The sequence below is a fragment of the Hyperolius riggenbachi genome, chromosome 5 (assembly GCF_040937935.1).
Source record: "Hyperolius riggenbachi isolate aHypRig1 chromosome 5, aHypRig1.pri, whole genome shotgun sequence".
Classification (NCBI taxonomy): domain Eukaryota; kingdom Metazoa; phylum Chordata; class Amphibia; order Anura; family Hyperoliidae; genus Hyperolius; species Hyperolius riggenbachi.
The window spans coordinates 161442320-161469601 of NC_090650.1; the positions used below are offsets into that span (position 1 = coordinate 161442320).

The 27282-nt window shown below is 42.7% G+C and overlaps 1 protein-coding gene across 5 annotated transcripts in view; it reads right to left on the minus strand.

Moving 5' to 3' along the window:
* Positions 1 to 27282, minus strand: part of AMPH (amphiphysin) — a 1183179-nt gene that overhangs the window by 535099 nt on the left and 620798 nt on the right. For all 5 annotated transcript variants that reach the window (XM_068236417.1, XM_068236420.1, XM_068236419.1 and 2 more), the window contains one exon: positions 18845 to 18868. In XM_068236417.1, the coding sequence (XP_068092518.1) occupies positions 18845 to 18868 (24 nt within the window). The remainder of the gene's footprint in view (positions 1 to 18844; positions 18869 to 27282) is intronic.

The window sequence follows — 27282 nt, forward strand, 5'->3', positions numbered from 1 at the left end:
AGGGACTGTCCAAAAACGCCAAAGCCTTTGCAATGCCCACCGGAACTGTCCTTACCAACACAAAACCCACTGTTGAACCAGTCCAAGGTACCAGGACAAGTTTCCTCAGAGATCTCCCAGAACACTTGGAAGCTCCAAAGAGATCCCCACAGGTTAGAACGCCCCTTAGGCTCACATGGAGAACTATCAAGAACCCCTATGGAACCCAGGGCAACTCCAGAGTCAGGGTCACAAGGACAAACATCAAGATCAGGGCTTTTAGGGACCAGAACCATCTCCGGGCATGCAGGCCAACCGGCAACATCAGAACATGTCTCCACTAGGGAAGCACATGAGCACGCTAACACAGACACACTTGGGCACTCTGGCATACGAAGCACATCTGGGCACACCGGCACAAGAGAAACCTCTGGGCATGTCAAGGAACTGCGAACCTCAAAGTCAGTCAAGACAGGACCGAAACCAGAACTGGGCAAAAAAAATTCATCATGACTAGACTTCACAGTTACTGGATTCTCACTAAAAACTGCAGGATCAGACTTAGATGTCGCTGATTCCAGCAAGGTTATTAACAAATCATGTTCAGGGGCATTTACAAGACAGGGCAAATCTTCTGATGTATGCACTGAACTAGACAGGGTTCCCATAGCTTCTTCTGGACTAGACAGAGACTCATCAAATACACTGGATTGGAGCTCATGAAGGGCTGCAAAACAAGTCAGTATTGCAGCAATCCCCACTGAACTAGGCAAAACCGAGAAACTCACTGGACAGGAAGGGGACTCTGGAACTACTGCCACACCGGCCAGAAAACCAGAATTTTCCAGGATACAGGGCTGGGTTTCAGAAACACTCATTAACCCGGACTGAAATTCTGAGATTTCTATTATTTTTTCCAGCGAGTCAGAATTATCCATGTTACAGGGCAATACTTCTGAAACATTCAAGGGACAGGGCTGAAGTTCCCTGACTACTGTGAGATCAGAGAGGGACTCAACATCTTTAGCTAAATCAGAATGTGTACAGGGCAAGGTATCAAAAACGCTTGCTGACAAAGACAATGTTTCAATAGCTTCTGCTTCACTGGGCAGAGATTCATCAAGTTTTATTAGAGCAGACTGTAATTCCAAAACAGCTGCTAAACAAGTGAATACTACTGCAACACCCACTGAAGTAAGCAGTGCCTCAGACTCCTCTACTAGAGGATCTGAAGTATCCAAAGTACTGGGTGAAGCATAAGACTCTGCGACCACAGCTTCACTGGACAGGATCACTGAACAGGCCATATCGCAGGGCAAAACCATGGAAGCACCTGCTGGACAGCATAATGATTCTGTGACCTGAGCTTCATTGGGAAGATCTACTGCACAATTCATGGTACAGGGCAAATTTACTGGAACATTTTCTGAACAAGGTAATAATTCTACGATTTCAGGTTCACATAGCAGATGCTCTGAGCTATTCACGAAACTAGAGCGAGGTGTAGAGACAGGAAGATCAAGACACAAAGTTTGTGCATCTGAAGCACTATTCAATTGTAAAATTGGGAAATTCAGATGCTGGGGTTCTGAGGTTTCTAGACAGGATTGCTGGGACTCAGAAACGAATGTAGTGCATCTATTGGCATCTGCTGGATCAGACAGGAGTTGAACTTTATTAACACAGGTAATTTCTGCAGAAGTGTTTGCAGAGACAGGCAAGATTTTTCTGGTGTCTGTTTCACTGAACAAAGACTCATAAGTACTGGCTAGGCTGGACTCAGAAGTCAACAGGACCTCTGGATTCTCTGCTGAGAAATTTGTGCAGGGCAAAGTTAAGAAAGTATCAGTGGCTTCTGTTTTACTGGGAAGTAACACTGAGTTATCCATGGTACAGGGTGGAGTTACAGGAACATTCACAAGACATGGCAGGGACTCAGTAACTGGAGAAGTGGGACAGTCTCCAATTGACAGTGTGTCTTCCCTGGTATCAACTGATTGAATCGCTTAAAAATCGTCCAAAATCATTTTCCACACATCGATCAATGGAGCCACAAAGTCATACCCACACACACCAGTTTTTATTAGGTTATAGGCAGACTGAATACATGCATTCAATACTAATTCACTTTTTGCACTGTAAAATTGACAAAATGAACTTGAATCATTCTTCCATTCATAGACCAGGGCTTCCATCTCTCCTTTCTCAAATGGAGGATCCCATGCATACTTAACAGGCTGATCACAGTTTGCAAATGTGGTTGTGGCAGAAACATGTATTGGGTTATTTAGCAGGCGATTGGCAGATTTCTTATTCCTAAGAATCTCCAATACCTGTAGCAAGTGTTGGACTGTAGTGTATGCAAATTTTCCTTGCTGCACGAATAGATTGATTTGTTCAATACTCTGTAATATATCCTCATAATCATACTCAGATAATTCTTTTAAACAAGAACTTTTATTTTCCCTGGCTAGCAATGAAAGTTCATTAGTAGTTTCATAGGTCCATTTGACTCCCCTGAATGGTGACTGAATTTCATTATCTGCTAATGGCGGAGTCTCATTACAGATCTGATGCGCAGTCGCTAAGGGCAACGACTCCGCTGATTGTAACGCTTTTCTTTTGGAGAGTTTACGTTTGGCTTTAGACCCTGCTGCCTTAGGTGATTTATTCAAAGCAGAAGAAAAGTTATCAGAACAATTATCTGCTTGCTGATTATTTTTGTAGGCAGTAGAAGGAGCAGCTGATTGACAAGCTGCCAGGAGCTTATCAAAAGGGCTAGGCAAATCGGTTTTGCGCAGCCAGTTATGGATCACAAACGCTAGAAATTCCAGTGGCCTTTCTTTCAAATTAGTATGATCCAAGACATCGTACGCCCACTGGAACAAATTTCCCTTAAACAAAACATAAATTAACTGGGGGGCCCACGTTGAAACAGGAGTAGCCTGGAGCTCAGGATTGGCCAAAAACCTGGTACATTCAGAAAAAAACTCATTTTCTGTTTCAGAATTAAATTTCTCAAATTTCTTAAAGGAACAGGAACCATAACAAACAGTGTCATTTTTGCTGGAAACCCCCCCCCCCCCCCCCCCACAATGGGGATTGGTAATGGGGCTACCATAATGTTAAGCTTGGAGGTGTAATCTCCACAGTCAGCATGCAACACATAAGCTGACGTGAAGGAGGTACACACACCAGCACAAGGAATCAGGATATCCCCAGTTTAGTGGAGGAGAGGACTGACTCCAATAGGAGATTGTGGTGCACAGAGCCGGTGCAGATCCGAACAGCCACAAACAACACTTTCGTAAATAACGTCTCAGCGCAAAGTAGCGCTGAGCGCATAAACCAGGACTGAGGAGATCAGGACAGGTAGACAGAATGAACGCTTGCTTAACTAGCCACTACTTAGTGACAGCAAGCGTCCACAATAAAACAGACTGGAATGAGGCAGCCAATGTGTATGCAGCGATGGCGTGCCTCACAAAGACAGGACAGGATAGTCAGGAAATAGCAGGATCAAGATAGATGAACGTAACACAGATAAATATACAACAAGTATGATTTCCTAGCGTATTACAATTACAGCTATCAATGAAACTATTTGTAACGTCTGACTAACATATGTATATATCGGCAATGAACCGATATATGACATAAGCAGGAACACTGACTTAGGACTGGAACGATACAGGGAACAGGACTCAGAAGGATTCGCTATCTCTTCGCAGAGATGAACGCAATCCACAAACGGTAACAGGACAGGATTCAGAAGGATTCGTTATCTCCTCGCGGAGATGAACGCAATCCACAAACAGGACCAGGAACAGGATAACTAGCTCAGCACGGATGATCACGATACGCGCAACCACCAAAACGTGCTGGAACGCTGACTAACGGAACACAGGATATAAACAGTTCGTGTACGTATATATCAGCGACACTGATGTATCAACGTAACACGAATACAAGGAAAATAACAAAATGTGCAAGTATGCGTATATATTGGCGATGAACCAATATATGACACAAGACAAGCAGAGTAACAACTTCTAGAACAAGAGCAGAACTAGGAGGACTCGCTGACCCCTTCGCAGGAGTCAGCGCAGTCCACACGGACTAGGAACGAGGTGGGGCACGAGCAGAGTAACAGACAGAATCTGAGACTATGGTAGCCCATGAAGCATTGCAGGAAGCAGTTCTTTATACTGAGGTCATCCAATGGGAGCAGACCTGCAGATTCCCACACAAGTGAATGGTAATTAATCACAGGCTGACAGCAGGAAAAGGCAGACAATGATATGCAGCCTGCAGGAAAGGGATTGCCCCTCCATTGCAGCAGACAATGTTTGTTTACACAAAAGCATATTAAACTGTCATTAACTTCAGAGCGACTGCAGATGGAATCAGCAACTAGTTTAAGTGCAAACCAAACTATGCAAGCAAATGCATGTAATGACATCAGAACTGCTTGGTTTGCAATACCACTGCAGTCAGCAGTAAACGCTGCAGAAGCGATCATAACACTACCGAAGCGCGGCACCGCAGCAGAGCAGCCCCCTGGACGTGAGCATCACGTCCGGGTGGCAGAAATGGTTAATCAACTAATTTGGGTTTCAATATCACTCATATGCAGACGATACACAACTGTACCTCTTTCGTGACCTCTCGCTTCTTAAAACTTAATATGAGTAAAACAGAACTAATCATTTTTCCACCATCTCTGTCCTCTTCTCTGCCTGATATAACAATAAATGTTAATAACACCCCTATAACTTCAGTTCCTAAAGCACGGTGCTTAGGGTTAATTTTTGACTGCTTTCTCTCTCCTTTATTCCTCCCATTAATTCCCTAACCAGTCCCTGTCATCTCCAACTAGTAGAAGCAGTAAAGTGTTGTACCATGTTAGCCATGAGTAAAAGCAAGAAGTTTTGAATCAGGTTGATACCATTTATTGGCTAATTTAGAGATGGATAAACAGTGAGCTTTCGACTTATAAAAAGCCTTCGTCGGACTGGTTCCTGACCAAAACTGAAAAACACAGCTTATATACACTGACATACAGAGGAGAAACATTCTTTAGCAAACAGAAATGTAATTAGATGCCTTAACTGTTACTGAGGAGGCTTTCCCAGGCATCCTATCTAAATTGATAAGATCAATAGAATCCTCAACATGACATAAAGCAGACTCTAGTGATGAAGAGACATCGTAAATTCCGAATTCAAATGGTAACAGGCCTGGTTACATGCACCATTAATTCTAAGCTTAAGAGAATTGTGGCATTTAAAGCAAGCACCTGAAAGCAAATAAAATGAATAGTGACAGTGAATTCCATCTTACACAGCATATGGCACAAAAAAGAATGAAAAGATAGAAAAATTTAAATTAAAAGAATTGTGGCATTTAAAACTCATCGTACCAGCACAAGAAGTTAGAGTCCTTGTTTAAACCATCTTCTGTATCAGCAGGTAGAAGGATAGCCGGCACATGCAGATATAGCAGCGTAAAAAAGCTTTATTCTCTAAGGCTTCATGCAAAAAGCAAGGCACAGTACTTCAAATAGAATCAGTCCTACCCGATACTGAGGCAATGCGCATTGCCTCTGAAGACGCTCAGGAGAGCGAAACGGTCGTAAGGCGGCCCCCACCACTCCCACCTCACCCCACAGCCACTCCAGTATCGGGTAGGACTGATTCTATTTGAAGTACTGTGCCTTGCTTTTTGCATGAAGCCTTAGAGAATAAAGCTTTTTTACGCTGCTATATCTGCATGTGCCGGCTATCCTTCTACCTGCTGATACATTTGATTTACTGTTTTTTCTAAGCCTGAGCACGCTAACTGCAGCGCTGTACCCGTTACTTATCCTCAAACAACAAATTATTGTCTATATGCACGCTTACAAGCAGCTGCAGTGCCGGTTCTTTCTGTCCTTTTGTATCTATTAAACCATCTTCTACAGTTTTAAACCAATGTATAAACTTAGTTTCTTGTGTTAGTCTCATGTTTCCCGATTTGAAGCCACCCATTAATACAGTGACGCGAAAATCGCTTAAACTGTGTCCAGGTAAACAAAAGTGTGTTGGTATTGGGAGATCAGTATATTTTGCAATATCCTTTTTCCTGCTGTTAATAGTGGATCTGTGGTGTGTCATGCGATCACGCAGTGGTTGACTTGTTTCTCCCACATAAATTCCTTTGGGGCATTTTGCACACATGATCACGTATACCACATTAGATGAGTCGCAGGAAAAGGTGCCTTGTACTTTGTATTCCTGTTGTGTACCTGGTATTAATATCCTGTCAGTGGAATGGATGTGTTTACAGGTCCCACACTTTTTCCCTCGGCAGGGGAATGTTCCATTCTGTTCTTGCCTATTTAAGGCACTCCTCACTATCATCTGCTTAAGATTGGGTGGCTGTTGGAACGCTAGGAGGGGAGGTTCAGGGAATATCTTTTTCAGTCTCTGATCCTTGTGTAGAACAGGATGAAGTTCTTTTGCAATCTTTCTTAAGATTTCCAGGCGTGGGTTGTAGGTGACTACCAGTGGGACACGGCTCTCATCCTGGTTCTGCTTGTACTCCAGGAGCTGAGTCCTAGGGATGTTGTTAGCTTTCTTGATTTGGGTCTCAGCCATTAGAGGATTGTATCCCTGTTTTATGAAATTCTTCTTCAGGTAATCCAGGTGTTTGTCTTTGTCATCCTTGTCAGAACAGATCCGATTGCATCTTATTGCCTGGCTGTAAATTATGGAATTCTTTATATGTTTGGGGTGGAAACTGTCATACCTGAGGTATGTGGGACGATCCGTCGGTTTGCGGTACATGGACGTTTGTAAGCTGTTCTCTCTGATGTATATGGTGGTGTCAAGAAAGTTAATCTCCCTGTGAGAGTAGCTCAATTTCAGTTTGATTGTGGGATGGAAGGCATTGAAGTTCCTGTGAAATTGGATAAGATCCTCCTCACTTGCAGACCAGATGATCAAGATGTCGTCGATAAAACGGAAGTAGGCCATGGGTTTTATATGACAAGTATTCAGGTATTCTTCTTCAATCTTTGCCATAAAGAGATTTGCGTACTGCGGTGCAAACCGTGAGCCCATTGCCACTCCCATTTGCTGTAAATAGAGGTCCTCCCCAAAAGTGAAATAATTGTGGGTGAGAACGAATCTCATTAGTCCAGCAATTGAGTTTATAGGTGTGCCCAAACCTTGAAGATATTTGCGACAGGCCGCAATACCATCATTGTGGGGAATGTTAGTGTACAGAGACTCTACATCCATAGTGGCAAGAATGGTGCCTCCAGGCACTGTGCCAATGGCTGCCAGTTGGTTCAGGAGGTGTGTAGTATCCTGTATGTAGCTGGGTCTTTTACAGACTAGAGGCTTCAAAATGTTTTCCAACCACCCTGAGATATTCTCTGTGAGAGTTCCATTCCCTGAGATTATGGGCCTGCCTGGGTTCCCCTCTTTGTGGACTTTGGGAAGCATGTAAAAGCAGGCGGTTCTCGGCTTTTCCGGGATAAGAGTCTGTACATGAAGCCTGGTGTTTACGGGCAATTTCTTTACCATCCTATTGAGTGCCATCCTGTACCTTTTTGTTGGGTCCTCCTGTAATTTGGCATAGTGCATGGTGTTAGACAACTGTCTTTGTGCCTCCTGGATATAGTCACTGGTGTTTATGATGACTATGGCACCCCCTTTATCCGCTGGTTTAATAACAATGTCCTTATTCTCCTTAAGGGATGTGATAGCTTGTTGCTCTTGCAATGTTATGTTATGAGCCAGTGTTTTTCTTTTATTCAGAACCCTGTCAGAGATTTGGCGTCTAAATTTGTTGATGTATTTGTCCAGGGTAGGATTTTTTCCAGCTACAGGGGTCCATCCGCGTTTTTTTGTGGATCTGGTGTGTGTTGGCTCATTATCAGTAGTGTTGCAAGAATCCTTGTCATAGTAGTGTACCGCACATTCCTGGAACTGAAAAAAGACCTAAAGAAACTTGCACAGCTGGACAGCGACATCTTTTTCTTGACTACATGCAAAAAGGAGAACCTTATACCACAAGGACTGAGGATACAGAATCCCACCCTGCATACATACAATAGCAGGTTTGCAGAACAAATCTGCAGGAGGAGCTCAGAGAGAGTACGAAACAACCTAATAAAAATCTGCTATAACATGAAGAGGATTGTAAAGGACCATATACAAAGTCTGAAATCATCTTTAACTGATGACCCCACAGGAGCATGGGAACAGCTACAGACCTTTTATAGGAAATTGCAGAGGATCTTAATTAAAAACAAGAAGAAAAAACTTCAGAGACTCAAAATAAAGAGTGGACACTTGGATACCGCAGCAGCAGAGAAAGAGCAACCCACAGGTGTCATTAACCTTTCCTCTTATCAGGCCACTGAAGCTGAAATGGCAGTACTGTCCAAAGGCCTGTCATTTTGCCCTGCAAAGCCCATAGACAAGATTGCACTCTGTGGTGATATGGAACAATTCTTCAGGAAGCTACGTCTCAAGGAACACTACTATGACAAGGAATCTTGCAACACTACTGATAATTAGCCAACACACACCAGATCCACAAAAAAACACGGATGGACCCCTGTAGCTGGAAAAAATCCTACCCTGGACAAATACATCAACAAATTTAGACGCCAAATTTCTGACAGGGTTCTGAATAAAAGAAAAACACTAGCTCATAACATAACATTGCAAGAGCAACAAGCTATCACATCCCTTAAGGAGAATAAGGACATTATTATTAAACCAGCGGATAAAGGGGGTGCCATAGTCATCATGAACACCAGTGACTATATCCAGGAGGCACAAAGACAGTTGTCTAACACCATGCACTATGCCAAATTACAGGAGGACCCAACAAAAAGGTACAGGATGGCACTCAATAGGATGGTAAAGAAATTGCCCGTAAACACCAGGCTTCATGTACAGACTCTTATCCCGGAAAAGCCGAGAGCCGCCTGCTTTTACGTGCTTCCCAAGTCCACAAAGAGGGGAACCCAGGCAGGCCCATAATCTCAGGGAATGGAACTCTCACAGAGAATATCTCAGGGTGGTTGGAAAACATTTTGAAGCCTCTAGTCTGTAAAAGACCCAGCTACATACAGGATACTACACACCTCCTGAACCAACTGGCAGCCATTGGCCCAGTGCCTGGAGGCACCATTCTTGCCACTATAGATGTAGAGTCTCTGTACACTAACATTCCCCACAATGATGGTATTGCGGCCTGTCGCAAATATCTTCAAGGTTTGGGCACACCTATAAACTCAATTGCTGGACTAATGAGATTCGTTCTCACCCACAATTATTTCACTTTTGGGGAGGACCTCTATTTACAGCAAATGGGAGTGGTAATGGGCTCACGGTTTGCACCGCAGTACGCAAATCTCTTCATGGCAAAGATTGAAGAAGAATACCTGAATACTTGTCATATAAAACCCATGGCCTACTTCCGTTTTATCGACGACATCTTGATCATCTGGTCTGCAAGTGAGGAGGATCTTATCCAATTTCACAGGAACTTTAATGCCTTCCATCCCACAATCAAACTGAAATTGAGCTACTCTCACAGGGAGATTAATTTTCTTGACACCACCATATACATCAGAGAGAACAGCTTACAAACGTCCATGTACCGCAAACCGACGGATCGTCCCACATACCTCAGGTATGACAGTTTCCACCCCAAACATATAAAGAATTCCATAATTTACAGCCAGGCAATAAGATGCAATCGGATCTGTTCTGACAAGGATGACAAAGACAAACACCTGGATTACCTGAAGAAGAATTTCATAAAACAGGGATACAATCCTCTAATGGCTGAGACCCAAATCAAGAAAGCTAACAACATCCCTAGGACTCAGCTCCTGGAGTACAAGCAGAACCAGGATGAGAGCCGTGTCCCACTGGTAGTCACCTACAACCCACGCCTGGAAATCTTAAGAAAGATTGCAAAAGAACTTCATCCTGTTCTACACAAGGATCAGAGACTGAAAAAGATATTCCCTGAACCTCCCCTCCTAGCGTTCCGACAGCCACCCAATCTTAAGCAGATGATAGTGAGGAGTGCCTTAAATAGGCAAGAACAGAATGGAACATTCCCCTGCCGAGGGAAAAAGTGTGGGACCTGTAAACACATCCATTCCACTGACAGGATACTAATACCAGGTACACAACAGGAATACAAAGTACAAGGCACCTTTTCCTGCGACTCATCTAATGTGGTATACGTGATCATGTGTGCAAAATGCCCCAAAGGAATTTATGTGGGAGAAACAAGTCAACCACTGCGTGATCGCATGACACACCACAGATCCACTATTAACAGCAGGAAAAAGGATATTGCAAAATATACTGATCTCCCAATACCAACACACTTTTGTTTACCTGGACACAGTTTAAGTGATTTTCGCGTCACTGTATTAATGGGTGGCTTCAAATCGGGAAACATGAGACTAACACAAGAAACTAAGTTTATACATTGGTTTAAAACTGTAGAAGATGGTTTAAACAAGGACTCTAACTTCTTGTGCTGGTACGATGGGTTTTAAATGCCACAATTCTTTTAATTTAAATTTTTCTATCTTTTCATTCTTTTTTGTGCCATATGCTGTGTAAGATGGAATTCACTGTCACTATTCATTTTATTTGCTTTCAGGTGCTTGCTTTAAATGCCACAATTCTCTTAAGCTTAGAATTAATGGTGCATGTAACCAGGCCTGTTACCATTTGAATTCGGAATTTTTGATGTCTCTTCATCACTAGAGTCTGCTTTATGTCATGTTGAGGATTCTATTGATCTTATCAATTTAGATAGGATGCCTGGGAAAGCCTCCTCAGTAACAGTTAAGGCATCTAATTACATTTCTGTTTGCTAAAGAATGTTTCTCCTCTGTATGTCAGTGTATATAAGCTGTGTTTTTCAGTTTTGGTCAGGAACCAGTCCGACGAAGGCTTTGTATAAGTCGAAAGCTCACTGTTTATCCATCTCTAAGTTAGCCAATAAATGGTATCATCCTGATTCAAAACTTCTTGCTTCATCTCCAACTAAAAACATATCTCACATCCATCCTTTTCTCACTCAGGACACTACTAAAATATTAATACACTAGTAAAAAGACCCGGGGCTAGGTCACAGCCGCTATTACCCCCCCCCCCCCGCAGTGTACGCACATACGCGTCCTGCTTGCCCATTCCCCACCACTGTCTTAAGTATATGCACACAGGGAGCTGCTTGCTTGGCAGTTGGAAAACGCTGTTATTTCCCACAATGCAGTGAAAACCTTTATGAACTACAGACAGCAAACTGTCAGGTCCGGCCCTGTGTCCTAACTTTCCTGGCTGCGCACATGCTCAGTACAAAAAAGCCAGGGACACACAACCATTCAGTTGATGACGCAGGGACACTTGCATTTTATTGTATAGGATGCTCTTATAATATATTTTCTAGACTATTGTAACATACTTCTTTGTGGACTACCAACTAACAGACTGGCACCACTCCAATCCGTACTGAACTCTGCTGCCCATCTCATTTATCTTTCTTCCTGCTCTTCCTTGTGTTTTGGATTTTGTTACACATTTATTCATTTAAATTATGTCACTGTTATTACCAATTCTGTACTTTGTACCGATTCTGTATTTTAAACCGACTCTGTATTTTGTATATTGGTTTATACCATTGTCTGTATAATTTTGTACCCCATGTTTGTTTCTTACTTTGTACAGCACCACAGAATATGTTGGTGCTTTATAAATCATTAATAATAATAATAACAGATTTTGTTACACATTTATTCCTTTAAATTATGTCACTGTTATTACCAATTCTGTACTTTGTACCGATTCTGTATTTTGAACTGACTCTGTATTTTGTATATTGGTGTATACCATTGTCTGTATTATTTTGTACCACATATTTGTTTCTTACTTTGTACATCACCACGGAATATGTTGGCGCTTTATAAATCATTAATAATAATAACAGGTCAAGTTATGTATTAACATAGGACCCCTTATTTGATAGCAGCTTCAGAATTCTTGCATCCATTGAACTTGTGAGTTTTTTGAGAGTTGCAGCTTGAATTTCTTTGCAGGATGTCACAATAGCCTGTCAGTGCTGCTGTTTGGATGTAAACTGCCTCTTACCCTGCTATATCTTTTGCTTCAGGATGCTCCAAAGGTCCAGGATGCTCCAAATGTTCCCACTATGATAGAGGTCAGGGGAGGATGAGGGCCACACTATGAGTTTCTCTTCTTTTATTCTGATAGCAGTCTATGACGCAGAGGTATTCCTTGCAGCATGAGCTGGTGCATTGTCATGCATGAATATACTGTAATTATGTCACATAAAGCATGGTTCTTCTTCAAGTACCATTGAAGAAAGTGGACAGTCAGATACTCCACATACAGAAGTCATTTTCAAACTTTCAGGGACCCTAAAGGGGCCAACCAGCTCTCTCTCCATGATTCCGACCCATACCATGACAGTGTTCTCCCCAGAAATGTTTTCCAGCCAGGTGGCATGAAAAAGTAACCGGGTGGGGTGCGACGGGAAAATGTATGGGGTATTTACTACCCCGTCTAACCCTCAAACCACCCCCATCCATATATTGCTTACCTACTCATTGGTGGTGAGTGCCCTTTATTATTATTATTACTTAAGTATTTATATAGCACAGACAAATTCCGCAGCACTGTACAGCATATACTGTCTTGTCACTTAACTGTCCCTCAAAGTGGCTCACAGTCTAGTCCCCACCATAGTCATATGTGTGTATTGTGTAGTGTATGTATTGTAGTCTATGGCTAATTTAGGGGGAAGCCAGTGAACTTATCTGTATGTTTTGGGGATTTGGGAGGTAACAGGAGTTCCCAGCAGAAATCCATGCAGACACAGGGAGAACATACAGACTCCATGCAGATAGTGCCCTTCTCATTATCTCCCTGCAGCAGTACTGGTAAAAGCAGGGACATGTGACCCCTTTGCGTCATCTGAAGGCGACTAAATGCTGTAAGCCCAACCAGAGCTGAGTATCAGCGTTGGTTATAAAATGAAGCCACGCTGGTACACAGCCCTGTGCAGGCTTACAGCACATGGCTGCCTGTCAGATGACACAGAAAATACTGTTCTCTATCTAAATGTATCTGTGCTGCAGCAGTGGAGATCTGCTATACAGTATAGAAAAAGCAGTGAGGTCTTGTAGCTCTTGTAGCAATGGCACCTCTGGGGAAGGAATGCTAGGATTAGTGGTGGGTGAAAGCAGAGGCTACATGGTACAGACCTTTTAGAAAAATGCTGGGCAGAGGTGGCAGGATGGGGGCAGGCAATGGAGACAGACTGCAGTCCAATCAGAAAAAAAACTTTTTCTTTTTTTTTATTTAGCAGTAAAGGAACTGGCCCTCACCTGTCGCACAGACAGTGCACTAGGAATTGAGGAAACTAAAAATGGCTCGGCCTCTCCTGCTGTATATAGGCATGAATGAAATCTATGTGACCTGGCCAGTGGTCACAGGCAGCCAGACCAGAGCGAGCCCCGATGGAATGTGAGAAGTGAGGGACAGCATTTATTGAGTGGGCTGCCGTGCTCCATTAGCTGGCCACACGCTGTGAGGTCTAGAGTACGACTCACTTGCTTCTAGCGTGCCCATGTCGTCCCGGTTGTCAGAAGAATACGGAGGACAGCAGCAGCTGGAGGCGGCGCCTGACACGCTGGATGCTTGCAGAGAGAAGGGACCTTACTAGCTGTGAGAAGTAAAGGCAGAAGGAGAAGCTGTGGTATTTGGCAACCCTGAATACAGCAATAAATCCCCGTCTGCCAAACCATCTGCATGCACCTCATACAGGATCAAGTCTCCCTGCAATGTGAACTCCGGCAACTGCGGCAAGCACACAGCCTCTAACACGCCCCCCACAGTCTATAAGCTAGCGCAGATGGTCCCACCTCTCACAACGCGCTTAGCCAATGAATTTATGAGCCTGCCGGGAAGCAGAAGAGTTTGTACGCAGACAAGCAGAGCACATTCAGGACAGCACTGGGTTTTGCTATTTTGCAAGAGAGCCCAGCGCGTCTTGATAGATCACGTGAAAACAGCCGGGCGGTGCGTAATTTCAGGTGGGCTGCCCGCCCACTTGTTTGATTCTGGGGAGAACACTGCATGAATCCGCCACCTTCTTGCTGATGTCCCAGCCTTGCTGTGACATGGCGGCCGTCCATCAAACATCCACCACTCCATACATCTTGACCACCCAGGGTTGCATGGCACTTATCAGTTTTTTGAGAGTTGCTGCTTGAATTTCTTTGTAGGATGTCACAATAGCCTATCAGTGCTGCTGTTTGGATGTAAACCGCCTCTTCCCCTCCTATATCTTTTGCTTCAGGATGCTCCAAAGGTTCCCACTATGATAGAGGTCAGGGGAGGATGAGGGACACACTATGAGTTTCTCTTCTTTTATTCTGATAGCAGCCTATGATGCAGATGAGCTGGTGCATTGTCATGCATGAAGATAATTATGTCACATAAAGCATGGTTCTTCTTCAAGTACCATCGAAGAAAGTGGACAGTCAGATACTCCACATACAGAAGTCATTTTCAAACTTTCAGGGACCCTAAAGGGGCCAACCAGCTCTCTCTCCATGATTCTGACCCAAACCATGAATTCGACACCCTCTTGCTGATGTCCCAGCCTTGCTGTGACATGGTGGCCGTCCATCAAACATCCACCACTCCATACATCTTGACCACCCAAGGTTGCATGGCACTTATCAGTAAACAAGACTGTTTAAAAATTATTCTTCTTGTAGTTCTTGGCCCACTGCAGCCATTTCTGCATGTAAGCATTGGTTAGGGGAGGCTGAATGTTTATGCATAGCTGCAGTCCTCTGGAGGATCCTGCACCTTGATGTTTACAAGACTCCAGAGGAAATAGCAGCTTTAAATATGTGTTTGCTACTTTGCTATGGCAGTTTAGTAGCTGCTCTCTTAATCTGATGTATTTGTTTGGCAGAACCTTATTTTACTTTTATCTGAACAAACCTGTGTGTGCTTTGAGTCAGCCACAAATCTTTTAACCTCATGAGCGTTACGTCGCTCAGGAGATTTTGCATGATTAGTCCCCATGCGCTAATTTATTAGTTTAAATGTATCCATTACATACTAGCTAGCACTAGGCTAGTATTGTCTGCCGGCACCTTCGGACCCCACCGATCCCCTCCCTTCCCCCCCCCACCCCGATTGCCTGCTAGATACATTACCCTGCCTGGATCCCGCGATAGGTGAAGCCTCCCCACTCAGCTCCAGTCTTCACTATGGGGAGGATTGTACATAACGTCTTGATGTCACCGACGTCATGCGCAGTCCCGATCCTCCCCATAGTGAGGACCGGAGCTAAGCGCGAAGGCTGCTAGATCGCTGGATCCCGGCGTGGTAATGTACCTAGCTGACAATTTGGGGGGTGATTGCGGCCAATCGGGGGTGCCGGCAGCAAAATGACTGCGGCGGCATGCCCGACACAGTGTCGGGCATACCGCTAAGGAGGATAACAGTAGGATGATAATGCTTAAGTTCTTCTCTCAGAAGTTCTTTCTCATATTGCTTGAAAATGGTGGTCTGCCTAGTAATGTAAAACACCCATATTTAGTAGTTTTTCCTTTAATCTGGCTCACCTGGCAAACTAGTTATCAGAGGTGTCCGAGATTGGCTTCAGTTATCAAAAGAGCCCTGAGACAAGATCATCCATGAGTTTAATTGAAAGAAAAAATATTTAATCTTTATGACACTTAAATACAATCTAGATATACTAATTACCCCACTACCACCCTTTTATCTCCCCCCTCCCACACCACCACTTTTGATGAACTATTATAGATAGCTACTTGTTACTGTTTATTATTATTATCATCATCATCATCATCTATCTATTCCCCTTTCTTTTGCAATCAATTATGGTGCAAACCAGTGTCCATGAGCTAAAGAGTAAGCTGATGAAGCTTAGTAATATGTTTTTTTTTTAGTTTGTATGTTTTTTTTACAAACTCTGACTAATCTCCCTAACATACCTAGCAAATTTGGTAGTTATAGCATGTATGGGGTTGTTGCAATTAACAAAGGAATTTGGTACCATTAACTTAAATGTGAAATACCGAAAAGAATTTGAAACTCGGATAGCAGAACTCAGAATTTACTCTCAGAACTCAGAATTACGATGAATTCGAACTTCTGCTGTCTTGATCATCCATAGTTCTGACCTGTTAGTCTGCATTATCTGGTTTTGACTTAAAGAGAACCTGAACTGAAAATAAAGAGTCAAAATAACTATACACAGGTCAAACAAAATATTGTTTGATAAATATTCTCCCAATAATTATGGAACATTACACATTTGCAGTGTTTTATTTTGATGTTATAAGTTTTCAGCCTACAGAATGTGTACGTTTTATGGAGTATTCAAGAATTTTTTTTTTTTTTGTAGGGCAAGAAGGGAAATCCTGGCCACCCGAATTTGGGGGAAAGACCTCTGCAATGAAAGTACTCCTTCCCTCACATGAAAAAACATAACTAGCAACAATTATTTTTTTTAATACTTAATACTTCATATTTTGGCTTCAATATTTTGGCTTTTTAAATTATACACATAAAGGGTGGCCAGGCCATTCATGGTACGAGGCGACCCGCAGGACGAGCAAAAGACGCAGACGCATATACATTTCACTAAATGTGAGTGTGATGATTTATCTTTTATCAATTTAGTAAACCTCATTTAATGCACTACGGAGCACTCTCTTGTCTCCCCACCCTTTGTGTTTTGCAGTTACTGGCACCATCCAGTTTACGAGAGCAGCACCGAGTGCATTCTTAAAGGGCCAGTGTTAATCTGTTTGTGCGCAAGTTTTTTCTCTCTTTTCTAAATTATACACATCACTGATTAAGATCCAGACCTTCAAAAAATTCACATTATATACATTTGGAAGCTCCTGAACGTGTCATGAATACAGAGCAGACATGCAGTATGTTTGCTCATTTCTGCCAGTGAAATAGTGTCGGCCTGATAAATGACCGCCTTTTTCACCACAAAAGTCACACTTTTTCTCCCCAAATATGGGGAGAAAAAGCCACTGCATCTTACTTGACAAATACAGGGAGTCCCCATATATTAGGTGAGCCACACTGCCACTTTTGATAGTTATACAAGATGGTAGAGAAGGACAAACGGTACAGAGGAGGACACACTAGGGACAGAAGGTGAAACACTGGGGACAAAAGGGGACACATGGGGTACAAAAAGAGACACAAGAGGGACATAATAATTGGGGGAGAACATCTGCAAGACACTCCTAGACCATGGGTTTAGTATATACTTTTTTCCCCTGGTTAGTCTTATAGACCGGAGCGTCTTATATGCCGAAAAATATGGCATATAGCAAACTTGGACTGGTTCAATTAAACATTTTCGGCATGTCCAGACTTTGCAACACTTAGGCCTCGTTCACACAGGAGGGTAAAGGTGGTGATGAATCCACCGTCTATCAGCTGCTCTTGTGAACAGGCACTTGCTAGTAGAGCTTAGTACAAGCAGTACAGATGTGACCATCACATATATTCACTTAAAGTGATCCTTAAGTCAAATGGAAAAATTGAGATTTACTCACCTGGGGCTTCCCTCAGCCCCCAGCAGCCTATCGGTGCCCTCGCAGCTCAGCTCCGATGTCCCAGGACCCGCCGGCAAGCACTTCCGGTTTGGCCGTCACCGGCCGACAGGCATGGGAACGCAAGTGATTGTTCGCGTTCCCAGCCTGTATATCGCCCCCTATGCTGCTATTGCAACCTCCTGGCCGCAATAGCAGCATAGGAGGCGATATACAGGCTGGGAACGCAAACAATCACTCGCGTTCCCATGCCTGTCGGCCGGTGACGGCCAAACCGGAAGTGCTCGCCGGCGGGTCCTGGGACATCGGAGCGGAGCTGCGAGGGCACCGATCGGCTGCTGGGGGCTGAGGGAAGCCCCAGGTGAGTAAATCTCATTTTTTCCATTTGACTTAAGGTTCACTTTAAGACACAACACAGTGTTTTTTTTATTGCCAGGCGCTGAGGCACGTGGTTAAATGCTGCTATTCGGCTGCATCAAATTGAACCTGGAAGACAGCAGATGGAAGGCTGAATTTCTTGCAGTCCACAGTTAGGGTTGCTGAGAAATTTTTGATTTAGGGTTTGTGAATTTTATGCAGCATCTGCAGCAAGATTTGTTTGTTTCCCCCTGCAGTAAACTACATGATACTGAAATCATACTAATATAAGTCATGTTTTAAAAATTCAGTCCAGGCTTGCTAGACCACTTATGATATACCCAGTGGTGAAACTTGGAAATGTTTTGAAATACCTTAGTAAAGAGCCTGGAGAGGCTCAGAGAGCGATCGGCTCTAATAGGCTTATGCCTATGAGAGCTGATCGCTGTGATTGGCTGTCAGGGAGAGGGAGGGGGGTAATGAAAAAAAATACACACATTTATTTAAAAATAAAGTACAAATAATAAAAAAAAATGTAACAAACAAACATCACAGCAGCGATCAGAGCCCACCAACTGAAAGCTCTGTTGGTGGGCAGAAAAAGGAGGAGGGGGGGGGGGTGATCACTTGTGTGCTATGTAGTATGGCTCTGCAGCAAGCTTTTAAAGCTGCTGAGCACTAAATTGTAAAAAATAGCCTGGTCACTAGGGGGGTGTAAGCCTATGATCCTGAAGTTGTTAATCTCATCTCGACAGAATTCTTTTCAGGGCATGTATTTAACATTATAATAACACATCAGCCAAAATATTAGGGTATAAAGAAGAATCTTACTGTCCATAGATCCCATGGTAGTGTCTGAAAAAGAAAGTGAGAAATAGTAAAAATAACTAAGTAATTATGTCAACATGCATATATCATATTCTATTATGTTTCACATGTATTCATAAATGAAAATAAAGATATTGTAAACAGAGAACGAAAAACACACTGGATATTTTGATACTGATACTGATTATAGTGACTTATAACTTGAAAAATAGCATAATTGGTTGTAAAAAAACGACACACACTTAATATGAAAGCATGTACACTTTAATTTAGTCTATGTATCTTTCCAGTCTCAAATATGCCAAAAATAATAAAAACATTATTCACCAACACCATGTATATGGTTAAACACACCTCACAACTGTATAAAATAAGAAAGAGGGACACTTAAGCCACACCCCTATTCACGCCTCTGAAACACCCCTAGTCACGCATACCATAAGAATCTCATGTAAAAAATAAATTAGACTGGTCTTTTTCTATCCTGGTTAAATACCCTTCATATTAACATGAAAATAATAAAGATATATTGATTTAAGGATGGGATTAAAGTTTTGAGTCAATTTAGCACATTTGTCAGGAGAAACATACATATATTTATGCAGATCTATAACATCAGTCCTGAAAGAGAGACAAAAAAGGAAGAAAGAGGGGCAGAGGTGGGGAAATAACTAGAAATCACTGGGCCCCCTGCAAAACTTTGGATGCCCCCCCCTCCCCCCGCTTTCTGTACATGTAAACTGACAACCAATGTTATTTAATTGGCTAGTGCACACTTAAATGTGTTTTTCCCATGCAGATAAGGACAGAAGTCAAGCACTGCACACAGTTTCTCTATCAATTTCATTAGCTTTTGTGCATGTTTTCACACATACAGGCACACATGGTGTGCAGAAATCACACACAGAAAACCAACAGACGAGTGTGCTCCCAGCCTCAGCTTATTACACTCACTCTGTCCATCTTTGATGGAGCAGAACTGGCTCTGCAATCTTCTCCAGCATCACTACAGCACAGAGCACTTGGGGAGGGGTAGAGAGGTTTGGGTGCAGTACACAAGACCCTGCTGCATACTGAATAGGGAGTGTCTACAAAACTTTGTATGATTTGTTATCAGTGGCTGAGCATATGCAGTCATTAGAAAAATTGTACATAGAGCAGAAAGTTTTTCTCTCCTTGCCCTTAGTTGTCAGTCTCTCAGGACAGGGAAAATAAACTTTTCCCCTAAGGGACCCCCTGCAGCTGCATCCCTTGCAAGGTCCCTAGACAGAGGGATCTGGTTCCCAAAGAGGGACTATCCTTCCAAAAGAGGTACAGTTTGGAGCAATGCAGGAAAAAAACACCCAAAGAAAGTAAAGTTTGTACCAGAAAAAAAGCAATGTTTATGTAACCAAGGTGTCATAAGTAGCAATAAAGTTGTTGCTGATTAAATAAGGCCATAGCTAGAACATCAAAACTGAAATAGTCCATAAAAGGAAAAAAGGTCTAGGTGTGAGGTAATTAATATACACTAGCTGGATACTTTTTGTGACTCTGTTTGCCAAGTCATATGTCAGTTCTTTATAATGCAAAAAAATGTCAGTTTTTTATTTTTGATGTTGTGTATACTAACCTTTGTTAACTGTCATTTTTATCCTAAGCTTTGTTTTATATGTGTATATATACATACATGTATTTATTGTATTGGAACTGTATGGATATGAATATTTATGAACTCGCAGCTTGTTATTAGTGGAGTTTTGTGAGGATGTTTTTTTTTGGTTTTTGTTTATTGTTGCTAGATGTGTATTATGGCTATCTGGGTGTGGACTGTAGAATTCAAGAGCCCCTCTCTCTAGCCCCTTCCCCTTAAAACATGATACAACTTACTTGGGCGTATTTTATTTATGAACATTTTTTGTGGTCCAACTTTTATCAGTATAGATTGTCATATAATTTATATATACATATATTGTGATAATTCAATTATGTTTTAAGCCTAAGCGCCATTTTTGTTTTGTTTTTTAAAAGCACGATATATGACCTGAGGAAGCGACTTTGGGTCGCGAAACGCGTTGTCCATAATGCAAAATAAATTATTTACATCTACTCTGTCTATGAGTCTTCGTTCTCAGGTAAGACTTGATCTTTCTTCCCTTGGTATACTGTTAATTATATTACCTACTGGGCGCCTCCCCTAGTGCTCTTACTCATGCCAAGTCATATGTAAGGGCCCATTTCCACTATTGTGAATCTGCATGCAGATTTGCTTAACCAATACAAGTTAATTAGCCTGTTTCCACTTGTCATCTGAACCATCAGAATTCGCATACAATGTATTTAATAGGAAATTCGCATGCGTTTTCGCCATGCGAATTTTCCATGCGAATTTGCGCATATGTTTTGCCTAGAAATCAATGTAAAAGCATATAGGCACTGACATGATTACATTTGCATACTTACACAAACAAATTTGCAGCGATTTCGAACCGCACAAGTGGAAACGGGCCGCGAGTGAGGGGTTGTTACAAAAATTAAGGCAAAATAATTGCCTATCATATTTTTAAATTTCAACATTTTGAGTCAGGATGATACCATTTACTGGATAATTTAAAAGAAAAAAAATAAGCTTTCAGCTAATCAGCCTTCTTCAGACTCAATTCCTGTATGCTGACAAGATGTTAGAACAGACTGCTTATATACATGCAATATCAAAAGGAGATACATAGATTGTTTTGCAAACATAAATAAATGTAATTAAGATGCCTTAATTGCCTAAGAACATGCAACTAGTGTCTTATCCAGTACCTCCAGCATAAGTTCCTTTGGGGAATTTTTCACACATTATTATTTAGTGTTCAAATTGTGCTTTATTGATAAGTGAATCAAAGAATAACAAACATGTACAACATTAAATGTAGTAGAAACAAAAAATAAGATAAACCTGCCTCAACATGAGGTGGCAAGTATGTAACCTTAATATCACTGGTCCCAGCATGTAACATAAAAATAAGTAGCAACATGTACACATCAAACAACATCTTCACAAGAAAGAGTATCAGAAATTTAAAGTATTAGGAGTAGGCATTCAATAATGACATATATGTCAGTATCAGACATTCAATACATGTGCCATAGAGACATTTCCATTTATGGTAGTGCATGGTATCCATATTTCTGGTGTAAATTCATTCATGCAACATTTTTTTATCTATTTGGATCAAAATCACGGAAAACTGGAGTTCATGATGTTTCCATTGTGAAGCTTAGTGGAAGCTACAATATATTGGGTTAATTTGTGTACAGCATGCTTCACATGATTCGGTTTATGACCCAGTAGGAAAACCTGTGGATCTTTATTAACTGATATGGAGAAAATATGTGATAAGTGTGGCAATTTTTGTCCAGATTCTGGAAACCTTTGGGAATTCCCACCAAATATGATAGATGGTACCTGGTGAGGGGCATCCACGAAAACAGACATTAGAACATGTGGGATATAAAGTAGCCAACTTTTGGGGTACTAGATATGTTCTATGTAAGAGCCGGATAGATACTTCCATATTAGAGGACTGCATACTTCCTTTTGATAAAGTATCTAAAGAGCCAATCTTCATCATCAAAAGTTATGCCCATATATGATTCCCAGTCAGTGAGCAAGAAAAGTAAGCATTCTCTGGTGGAGTATTAAAGATAATCTGTACTCTGAAATTCTTACACTAAAAAGCATACCATTCTATTCATTATGTTCTCCTGGGCCCCTCTGTGCTGTTTCTGCCACTCCCTGCTGCAATCCTGGGTTGTAATTGCCAGTTTTAGGCAGTGTTTACAAACAAGAGACATGGCTGCTAACCAGCTTGTGATAGGCTGAGAGGAGCTCAGTCTGTGGCTCACACAGAGCCTGCAGGGGGCGTGGAGAGGGTGTGTATAGCTTCTATCCTATCACAAGCAGAGCAGCACATTCCTGCCTGAGCCCGATAAAGTCGTCAGAGGAAAGAAGATTAGATTATATAACAGAGATAATACAGCCACTGTGCAACTAGGAAAGGCTGCAGTAAGACAGACCACATTAGAACAGGTATAGGAACTTGAAGGATAGAAGAAATAAGGCTGAACATTTTGTTACAGTCTAGTCTCTTTAAGAGTAGAATATAGAAATGAGACCGTGCCTTTGGCTAATGGGTCTGGGTGACAGAATGGGCCATATGCACTTAACTTTTTCTCCTGAGTAATCTCCTAGGAGATAATTTTCATATTCTCTTTAAAATTACTTATGAGCATTTTACAACTGAAAAACGTACCTACAAGTTGGTGAAAAAGTGCTATCAATATCATTTTGAGTATTTTTTTAGCTTACTGGGGGTTTAACCACTTTACCCCGCCCGTACAGATTTCTCCGTCCCTTTTTCCATCCTTTAACCCCCAGGGACGGAGAAATCCGTACTTTGCGCACTCCCGCCGCTGCCCGCGCTCCCGCTCGTAAACACGCCGCCCGCCGCTAGTAAACCCGCCGCCGCCCGCTCGCCCAGAGATCAACGAACGGGAAAATCCATTCCCGTTCGTTGATCTAAGCCCTGCAATGATCCGCTGCCGCTCGGCTGAGCAGCGCGATCATTGTGAGCAATAACAAACTCCCAGCCTCTTTCTACTTCCTGCAAGCGTCCGGAAGGACGCTTGCAGGTCGCATGAAACAAAAAGTTACTGTTGCCATCTTGTGGCCAAATAGTAAAACTACACCCTAAGCATTTTCTACACACAAATAAACTAGTTTTACACAAAAAATGAACCCCTTACCTCCCACACTCCCCAATTTTATTTTTTTTTGTAATTAAAAAAAAAATAATAATTTACAATTTAAAAAAAATACATAAATAGTTACCTTAGGGACTGAACATTTTTAAATATTTATGTCAAGAGGGTATAACACTGTTACTTTATAAACTATGGGCTTGTAATTAGGGATGGACGCAAAACTGAAAAAAATGCACCTTTATTTCCAATTAAAATATTGGCGGCAAACATTGTGATAGGGACATAATTTAAACGGTTTTATAACCGGGATAAATAGGCATATACATTTAATGGGTTTTAATTACAGTAGCATGCATTATTTAAAAACTATAAAGGCCGAAAACTGAAAAATAATAAATTTTTTCCCACATTTTTTCCTAGTTTCCCATTAAAACACATTTAGAATAAAATTATTCTTGGCATAATGTCCCACTTAAAGAAAGCCTAATTGGTGGCGAAAAAAACAAGATATAGTTCATTTCATTGCGATAAGTAATGATAAAATTATAGACGAATGAATGGAAGGAGCGCTGAAAGGTGAAAATTGCTCTGGTGGTCAGGGGGTAAAACCCCTCAGTTGGGAAGTGGTTAAAAGGCATTGTATGACAAGATGTGAAAAATATCACCTAGAAGAAAAGGGCAATTGCATATGGGCCAATGTCTCAAAAGTGGAACTATGCCTGGATTCATAATAGAAACCAAAAAGTGATATAGGCCTCAATTCACTAAGCTTTATCGAACACTTTATCAAATGTTTGATAATTTACCTCATGAGTAAAATCTAATTTGGAATTCACTAAGGTGTTATAGATTTACTGAAAGTTTTATCGATACAATGTTGATGTTGAATGTTGAATAATAAAATTGAGGCCATAGTTGGTTACAACTGTAACGATTGTGGAACTTTCTCCGTGATCAGCGCACAACGCGTGCGCTGACACGGCGGAAATCCTCCACAAGCGTATATTTGCAGGCACCCAGCAAAAGGTGCTACGCACCTGTAGAGGGAAATTCCTGTCGGCAGATGGCGCTGGGGAGTGCAGAGGAACCAATCCTCTGTACCTCCACAAGTGCCAGACAGGAATTGTACGAAGCGCAGAACGCAATCGCAAGAGAGGCGATTGCGAATGAGATTGAGAAAAGGGACAGGTTGTATGTGTGTGCGCCAATCCAGTCGCCACCTCGCGACCGCGCACACACAACAGCAGATATGAAATAGGAACGCGATCGCGAGAGGTGCGATCGCCAGACGTGACACAAGGCAGATCGGAATAGAATATGAGGGTAGCAAAGGCACAGCAAATAATACAATAAGGAGATACGGAAAATAACAAACGCTAGCTAACCGCGAACACCGCACTCATTCGCAACAGTGCACGCGGTTATGCGCGGTCTCCACGTGATAAGCACAATAGAGACAAGCACGCCTAACTAACCATCGACAGACAAACATGAAACAGAGGACGCGAGCGCTTGCTTAACGGTTACCTCACCGAGCCACCAGCAAGCGTAGCAGACAAGACAGACACACGAAAACAGGGACAAGCGAGAGATAGGATCCACAGCACTAGCGAAAAGTGGCTAGCGCGATCCAGGTACAGAGTAGCAGAACAGAAGGATCCTCAGCGCTAGCGAAAAGTAGCTAGCGCGATCCCAGGAGACAGAACAGAAGAGATAGCTGGTAGCAACCGCTGCACCAGCTATACTCCAAGAACAGAGATCAGAACCATTTTCTGTCGACCACCTTTGGGGCAGGACAATGGCAACAGGCAAGACAAGACAGAACAGGCAATACAGATAATACAACCTGACTGGGCTAGAAGGGGAGCCTAAAGCAACCCCCAGGAATTAACTATACTAGATAGCAATGGCTGACACTCCAGCAGTGTCCATCAGGAACAGACCATGGAAAGGAAATGACCAGCAAAGCCTTCTGGGAAACATAAAGCTCTTATAGTGCCAGTCATCAAAGAAGGCAGGTAGGGGATTTGCATAACGAATGTATGCAAATTCCCCAGCAAGAGAACAGACCAGAACTTGCAATGGAAAGACAGGTCTCTGTTCCAGAGTCCTGCAGCATGCAAACCTAAACAATGGTCAAAAGGCTGCCTGCCTGAGCAGGCAGCTGAGCGGATTCTCACAGTACACCCCCCCCCCCCCCCTCTAGGGATGGATTCCAGACATCCCTCAAAACTGGTATCATCACAAAACTCTAACTGAAGACTCATGAAGGTCGGGGCAGCCCGACAAGGCCCAATTCCAGAGTCAGTCCATCCGAAACCGACCTCATCGGAAGCAGAAGCCACCGAAACATGCCCATCAGCACTACAAGTCTCAGCGTAACACCCATCAGGACTGTGGACACCAGAGAAGAAGCCATCGACACCCTCCAGACAATACCCACCACCTTCCAAGGAGCGTCCAAGAATACCAAACCTGCCGCAGTACCTGTTCGAAGTGTCCCTTACAACACCAAAGCCATTGCTGATCGTATTCAGGGCACCAAGCAAAACCTTTCCCGGAATCTCCCAGAACGCCTTGAAGCTCTGCAGAGATCCCAAGAAGCCAGAACGCTCACCAGGCTCACATGGAGAACCACCAAGAACCCCTATGGAACCTATGATCATTCCAGACTCAAAATTAGCAGGACACCCATCAAGATCAGGACTTTCAGGAACCACTTCTGGGCATGCAAGCAGGCAGGCTATATCGGAACATGTCTCCACTGAGGAAGCATCTGAGTACGCTGGTAACCGAGGCACACTTGGGCTTTCTGGGTCACAGAGCACATCGGGGTACACTAGTACAGGAGAAACCTCAGGACATGTCGGGGAACTGCCAACTTCAGAGTCCGACACGACAAGACCAAAACCAGTACCGGGCAGAAAATCATCACGAGTAAAGGTCACAGGTACTGGTCTTTCAAAAGAAGACTCGGACTCAAATTCAGAATTTTCTGTAACTGTAATATCATCATTGACTACACATGAATGAAGCTCCACAAGAGCTGCAAAAGTAGTCAGCAAGGCAGCAATGCCTACGGAAGAGGGTAACACCTCAGAAGGACTTGGGGGGCAGGAGACATCTTCTACAAGTTCTACACCCTTTGGGAGGAACTCGGAGACCTCCAGAACATCAAACAAGACCTCAGGAACATCATTTTTCAAGTTTTCTAAGAAGGATTCTGTACTATCCATGTTACAGGGCAAAACTGGAACTTTATTTTGGGAACAGGGCAGATGTCCCAGGGAAGGTTCCACCATAAACTGAGACTGAATTTCATCATCATGAGTGGAACGTACAGGAATATTCACTGGACCACACACTGACTCCCTAACTTTAATCTCGCTGCACCCAGAATTCTGCGTAGCAGTCAAACTAGCTTGCAACTCCAAAACTGCAGAAAGACAGGTAAAAATAGCAGCAATACCTAGACGAGCCTCTAGGGGCAGGGCAGGAGATATTGTACAAGGCAATATTGACTCATCCAGAGTACAGGGTGGAGAGTCAGAACTTTCTTCAAAGCAAGAAAGGGACTCCCAAATGTCAGTGTGATTGGACATCGTTTTGTTATTCATGGTACAGGGCAGGTTCAGAGAAAGCGTCTCTGAATAAGGCAAAGAAGGTTCAGCATCAGATTCACAAAACCGAAGCGCTGTCTCACTCTTAGA